Source organism: Otolemur garnettii, unplaced genomic scaffold, assembly GCF_000181295.1.
Source record: "Otolemur garnettii isolate 467f Iridium unplaced genomic scaffold, OtoGar3 scaffold00043, whole genome shotgun sequence".
Lineage (NCBI taxonomy): Eukaryota > Metazoa > Chordata > Mammalia > Primates > Galagidae > Otolemur > Otolemur garnettii.
In genome coordinates this window covers 10957298-10964658 of record NW_003852438.1, presented here as the reverse complement: position 1 = coordinate 10964658, position 7361 = coordinate 10957298, and the positions used below count along the sequence as shown (strand labels likewise).

The 7361-nt window shown below is 48.1% G+C and overlaps 1 protein-coding gene across 1 annotated transcript in view; it reads left to right on the top strand.

Annotated features, from left to right (window-relative positions):
* Window positions 1-1138: 1138 nt before the first annotated feature.
* GLS2 (glutaminase 2) overlaps window positions 1139-7361 on the top strand; it is a 26047-nt gene continuing 19824 nt past the window's right edge. The window contains exon 1 of the mRNA XM_012805506.2: window positions 1139-1562. Coding sequence (XP_012660960.2) covers window positions 1381-1562 — 182 coding nt within the window. The 5' untranslated portion in view covers window positions 1139-1380. The remainder of the gene's footprint in view (window positions 1563-7361) is intronic.

Sequence of the window (7361 nt, the reverse complement as noted above, 5' to 3'; positions counted from 1 at the left end):
CAGGCGTCGTGATGGGCGCCTTAGTCCCAGCTACTTGGGAGGCTGAGGCAAGAGACTTCCTTAACGCTGAAGCCCAAGAGTTTGAGGTTGCTGTGTGCTGTGACCCCATGGGACTCTACTCAGGGCGACAGCTTGAGACTGTCTCAAAAAAACTTTTTTTTTTTTTTTTTTGCACATCACCTTTTTTCTGTCCGTGAAGAAAACAAAGACAAGTAATTAAAATAGAAAAACTTGGGGGCAGCGCCTGTGGCTCAGTGAGTAGGGCGCCGGCCCCATATACCCAGGGTGACAGGTTCGAACCCCGCCCCGGCCAAACGGCAACAAAAAATAGCCGGGTGTTGTGGCTGGCGCCTGTAGTCTCAGCTATTCGGGAGGCGAAGGCAAGAGAATTGCTTAAGCCCAGGAGTTGCAAGTTGCTGTGAGCTGTGATGCCACAGCACTCTACCGAGGGCGACAAAGTGAGACCGTCTCTAAAAAAAAGAAAAGAAAAAAAATAGAAAAACTTGAGAGCACTTAAAGGTTTGGGAAATGTTTTTGTGCACGCAGCCTTATTTTATTGCCTCAACCTTACAGATAAAACAAGATAAACAGATAAGCAGACTCCCTCTCCGCCGCCTCCTGCCTCACTGAAGCATTCACAGGCTGTTTGTGCTCTGGGTGTTTTGCCGCCATCCGGTCACTCACCACCGCGCGACAGCGACTAGGGTGCCTTTGGCCCCACGCCGCCTTACGTGGGGGGTTACCAAGGGCCGTTTGGTCTTCGAATGTCTAAAGCTCTCTAAGGGCTCTCCTGGACAGGGCTCTTATCCTTCTCTCCGAGGCTCCGCTTTCTTCTCCATACGTGAATTCCATCCCCCTCAAGCCCGCCGCGTACCCGCGACGCACCGACTTCACGGCAGCCAGGGCACCGGTTTCCCGCCCTCGACATAAGTACGCATCCCTGGCGCAGGGCGGGCGCGGAGGAATCCGCAGGCTATTGAGGACGGCCCATTGCCTAGCTCTCATTGGGTAGCCTCTGCCTTTCCCCGCCTCAAGGGTTTGTTTTCTCGGTTTAAACTTGGTCCTTCTCGACTCCCAAGCACAGTCCTCTCTCCACCTACTAAACCCCTACCCCAGTTATTCTAGGTTCCTTGCACCCCTCACCTAGCTCCGGTCTTGGGAGAGAATGGGCGCGCCTAGCCCGGGTGCGAGCTTTGAAGGGACTGGCCCCTCCTCCTGCTGCAACCCCACCCACCGGGCTCCTCTTCTTGGTCTGCCCGGCGCAGTCCTCTGTCACAGAGCTCCCCCGCACCTGTCTCGCCAGCTGCTTCTGCGCCCCTCCCTTCCAACCACCGCTCGGAAGTCCTAGGCGCTCCGCAGCGCCGGCCGCGCGCTGAGGGCATGCGCTCTATGAAGGCTCTGCAGAATGCGCTGCAGCGGACCGGCAGTCACTGCCGGCGGGGAGGCTGGGGTCACCTGAGCCGGAGCCCCCTCCTTGGCGGGGGTGTCCGGCAACTCCTCAGTGAAGCAGCCGCACAGGGCAGAGAGACGCCGCACAGCCACCAACCACAGCACCGGGATCAGTAAGGGTCTTGAGACAGGGGCGGGGACAGGCACGCTCCCACTCCCACTGTCTTCTTCGCTGTGTTCCGGTCCCTTTCCCCAGGAAGTACCTCTCTTCTCCCTCTCCTCGCTTACTAGCCTGCCTTTTCCTTTAGATTGGGGCTTTGGGTCCGCCACTCTCAGGCGGTAACGTGTGGTCCTAGAAAGGGCGTTGGGTAGGTCGGTGCCCGGGATGGTGCCTAAGGTGCGCACTTAACTGGGAGCGCAGCTGGGTACAGAGTGTTGCTTGGTGTACGCGTCTTGAGTGCTGTACCGTGTGCACGCTCGCCTTTCCCACCATCCTCACTCACCCTCCCTTCCTTCCCGGGTCCTCGAGTGTATTCTAGGGGATGCATGGGTATGGAACAGCTTCCTGCCTCAAGTCCAAGTGTACTTGGGTCTGTGTCCATGTGGCATGTCTGTTTGAGTCTGGGTGTCCTCAGCAGGTTTTGTGTGCTGCGCATGTATTATTGGTGCGCAGGTACGTATGTAAGCATACTCCCTAATTTGTAGAATAAAAGTGGTTTTCCAGATTGGTTGTTGAGTGGGGAGGATAATTATAATGGAGTAAAAATCAAACTAGAGCCATCCCAAATTAGAGCCAGTGAGAGCCGTTATTTGTGCTGCTGTGGCTCCATGATTTAACAGGTTCTCTTCCCTTTGGCACTTCTTGTGCTCAGAAGGTGGAATTTTTCTCTCCCCGACCACACAAGAACGTTTGGTGGCTGAGCCCTTTTTTCTTCCAAAAGACAGAACGTGCTGAGCAGGAAGTCCTGTCCTTCCCAGAGGACCAGCATAGACACTGTCCAAGTAGCCCTGCCCTGTTGGGCCATCTCCCCCTATGCCATAACCCTTTACCTGATGACCCTCAGAAACATATGCACACCACGATAAAAGTACCCAGCTGACACAGCACTACCTCACTACTTCTTAAGTCCTGTCCTGAGAGGTAACAGACCAATAGGTATTTTTTTTTATTAATAATCATTATTACACAGTACTTTTCCATCAGGCTCTTCTCAAAGAGATATAGGACATTTAAAGGATAAGACTTCTCCCTCCTGTTCTAGTCTTCTCCTCAACTTCCTCCCAAATAATGGGAGAGAAATGGTGGTGGGATAGAGCAAAGGCTTAACCTTCCCACCTCCTCAAGGGGTGGGGAACTAGAAGTATCCCTGGTCCCCAGACACACTGTCTTACCTGGTGGAGTAGGGTGATGGAAGTTTTCTTAGGGGACCTTGTTTCTCCTGCCTGTGGCTGCCTGTGCTCCAGGGAACCTCCTGGTAACTGTCTTGGGCTGATGATCTCTGGGCAATGGAGAGTGATATGCTCTGGAAGTGTGACACCATGAGGAGGAGGGGTTTCTGTGTTGTGGGGAGAAAGGAGGGCAGTAAAGAGGAAATGCTTGTTATTCAAATTGCTCATTTGTTTAATATTTACCTGTATTATATTTCTGACTTTATAAGAAAAACAAGATAAATACAGAATATCAAGAAGAAAATGAAGATCTCAATATTAGAGATAACCAAATTTATGTTGTGATGTAATCATGTATATCCTGTATATGTAGGTGATTTAACAAAAAATGGGATCATAGCATTCATATTCTTTGGTAACCTGTCTTTTCCATCTATGGACAACTTCTAATATTGAATATGTGAATGTATGACATTGTCATTTTTCTTTTTCAGTTTTTGCTGGGTTTGAACCTGCCCCCTCCGGCATATGGGGCTGGTGCCTTACTCTTTTGAGCCACAGGCACCACCCAACATTGTTATTTTTAATAGTTGCAATTTTTCCACTTTAAAAGATTCCATTGTATGAGGAATCAATTAATTTTACTAGTCTTCAATTTGGTTATTGCATACTCTTATGCACGTATTCAATTATTTCTTAGTGTAAATTCCTAGGAAATTTTGCCCCCCAGAGACAATCCGATGTCACTGATATGTTGTTTGGCCTTCCATAGCTATTTTATGCATATAATACATGCTGATGTTATTTTAATATAAATGATGACATTGTTCTGAACCTTGCTTTTTTTTTCTCTCTCTCAACATTATGGTGGTGCAGTGCCTTGTGCCTATAATCCTAGCACTCTGGGAGGCCAAGGCAGGATGATCCCCTGAACTTAGGAGTTTGAGAGCAGCCTGAGCAAGAGCAAGAGCCCATTTTTACTAAAAACAGAAATACTAGCCAGGGGTGATGGCAGGTGCCTGTGGTTCCAGCTACCTGGGAGGCTGAGGCAGGAGATCCCTTGAGCCCAGGAGTATGAGGTGGCTGTGAGCTAGGCTGAGGCCATGGCACTCTAGCCTGAGTGACAGAGTGAGACTCTGTCTCAAAAAAAAAAAAAAAAAAGGCCAGACGCAGTGGCTCACTCCTGTAATCCTAGCACTCTGGGAGGCCGAGGTGGGTGGATTGCTTGAGCTCAAGAGTTTGAGACTAGTCTGAACAAAAGCAAGACCTCATCTTTACTAAAAATAGAAAAACTGAGGCAAGAGGATCACTTAAGCCCAAGAGTTGGAGGTTGCTGTGAGCTATGACGCCAAGGCACTCTACCCAGGGTGACAGTTTGAGACTTGGTCTCCAAAAAAAAAGAACATAATGTTAGTGATCAATCCATATCTGGGTCAAAGAATATGTAATTGTTGTAGACTTGTGATATATTTCAGTGTTGTGGCAATATTTCCTGTCTTCCCTGAGCTTCTAGGTACAGAGACCTGCCTTCAAAGTGTTTCTATGTACTTTCCTTTTTTTTTTTTTTTTTTTTTTTTTTTTGAGACAGGAGCCTCAAGCTGTCTCCCTGGGTAGAGTGCTATGGCATCACAGCTCACAGCAACCTCCAACTCCTGGGCTCAAGCAAGTCTCCTGCCTCCGCCTCCCAAGTAGCTGGGACCACACGTGCCTGCCACAATGCCTGGCTATTTTTTGGTTGCGCTGTCATTGTTGTTTGGCGGGCCCGGGCTGGATTCGAACCCGCCACCTTGGGTGTATGTGGCTGGCGCCTTAGCCACTTGAGCCACAGGCGCAGAGCCTACTTTCCTTCTTGAGTAATAGCTCAGATAGCTTTTTTCCCTCCTCTCCTTCCTATAGCCACTAGCTTCATTGTGACAATTAAATTTCCCCAGAAACAGAATAACTCCTCCCTTTTCTTTTCTTTCTTTTTTTTTTTTTTGCCGTTTTTTTTGTTTGGCTGGGGCTGGGTTTGAACCTGTCACCTCCGGTATATGGGGCTGGCGCCCTACTCCTTGAGCTACAGGGGCTGCCCAACTCCTCCCTTTTCGAATGTTATTCCTGGTCCCATATACACGTCTAATGTATGCCAAGTTACTTGAGAATCATTTTATTTTTTAATGTGCTATTTCAATAGACAATATAAATTTGGGGCATAAACACAGTCTGGCTGGGCAGCGCCTGTGGCTCAAAGGGGTAGGGCGCCATCCCCGTATGCCAGAGGTGGTGGGTTCAAACCCAGCCCTGGCCAAAACTGCAAAAAAAAAAGAAAAAAAAAAAAACACAGTCTGGCTATGTTCCCCAGGGTGGTCTTGAACTCCTGGCTCAAGTGATCCCCCTGTCCTCACCCTCCCAAAGTCTTGGGATTATATGCATGAGCCACCATGCCCAGCCTCAAGAGATAATACATTCATCTGGTTCACAATCCAAAACATACAAAAGATGAATAGTAAAAAAGTAAGGCAGTGCCTGTAGCTCAGTGAGTAGGGCACCAGCCCCACACACCAAGGGTGGCAGGTTCAAGCCCGGCCCTGGCCAAACTGCAGCAAAAAAAAGTAGCCAGGCACTGTGGCGGGTACCTGTAGTCCCAGCTACTCAGGAGGCTGAGACAAGAGAATTGCCTGAGCCCAGGAGCTGGAGGTTGCTGTGAGCTGTGACTACACGGCACTCTACCGAGGGCAAGGCTCTGTCTCTTAAAAAAAAAAAAAAAAAAAAGTACTGTTCCCACTCCTTTTGCTCAGCACCTACTTCATTTCCCTAGAGGGAGATGAGTCAATCTTACATCTTACCCATTTCTTTCATTTTTTTTTTAAATCCCAGAAACAGAATTTCCTTCTTTCCTTCTGTGCCCAGGCTAGAGTACAGTGATATGATCATATTTCACTGCAACCTCCAGTTCCTGGACTTAAGTGATCTTTCTATCTTAGCCTCCCGAGTAGCTGGAACTATCTGCACATGCCAACATACCTGGCTAACAACTTTTCTTTCGTATTCCCCACTATACTCCCACATTCCAGTTATAACTTGTAATATAGATGGCATGCACCATCACACCCAGCTGATTTTTCTATCTGTTGTAGAGACAGGGTCTTCCTATGTTGCTCAGGCTTGTTTTGAACTCCTGGTCTCAAGCAATCCTCCTGCCTCAGCCTCCTGAAGTAGTAGGATTACAGGTGTGAGCCACCACATCCACCCAGCCTTACCCATTTCTTATATGTCCTTCTAGAAATATTTTGTGTCTTCTGAATAAGCAAAAACATACATATGTTTCCCTTTTAAACATAACTTCTTTTTTTTGAGACAGAGTCTCACTTTGTCACTCTAGGGAGAGTGCATGGCGTCACAGCTCACAGTAACCTCTAACTCTTGGGCTTAAGCAATTATTTTTCCTCAACCTCCCAAGTAGCTAGGACTACAGGCACCCGCCACAACACTGGGCTATTTTGGGGTTGTAGTTATCGTTTTTGTTTACCTGCCCCAGGCCAGGTTCAAACCCACCTGCCTTGGTGTATGTGGCTGGTTCCCTAACCACTGAGCTATGGGTACCGAACCTTTTTTTCTTTTTTTTGAGACAGTCTCATTTTGTCACCCTTGGTAGAGTGCTGTGGCATCACAGCTCACAGCAACCTCACACTCTTGCCTCAGCCTCTCAAGTAGCTGGGACTACAGGCACCCACCACAACGCCCAGCTATTTTTTTTTGAGACAGTCTCACTATGTTGTCCTTGGTCGAGTGTCATGGCATCACAGCTCACAGCAACCTCCAACTCTTGGGCTTAAATGATTCTCTTGCCTCAGCCTCCCAAGTAGCTGGGACTACAGGTGCCTGCCACAACACCTGGCTATTTTTCTTTTTTTTGCTTGTACGAAAGGGACCTTCCTAGCAATGGAAAGGGACTTTGCTCAATCCTAGGAAGACAAGTATAAAACACAAAACCCTAACAGAGGAACCAGGAAGATTCTCCTGTCAGTAAGATGGTGTCTTATTGCGTCGTACCAGCAGCATTAAAAAAAACCTGGAGGTTGGGGAAAACTTTTACAGAGTTGGTGACATTTGATCTGGACCTTGAAGAATCAGCAGGACTATGCTAGGTGAGGAAGAAGGTCATTTCATGAAGAAGTTATAGCATAAGCAAAGGCCAGGTAGCCTCACAGTGGCTGACCCATTTGAGAAGCTACCTATGTTGTCTGTCATAACTTGGCTGGGGTTGGGAGCGGTTATGGTGGGAAATAGGAAAGTTGTTAGCTAGGCATGGTGGTGCCTGTAGACCCAGCTACTTGGAAGGCTGAGGCAGGAAGATCACTTAAGCCCAGGAATTCAAGACTAGAGTGAGCTATGATCTTCCACTGTATTCTAGTCCAGGCAATAGAATGCAACCTTGTCTCTGAAAAAAAGGAAAGTTGACAGGTTTTCAAAGGCTTCGAATGCCATACCAAGTTCTTTTTTATTTTTTAAGACAGAGTCTCACTATGTTGCCCTTGGTAGTGTGCTGTGGTATCACAGCTTACAGCAACTTCCAACTCTTGAGTTTAAGCAATTCTCTTGCC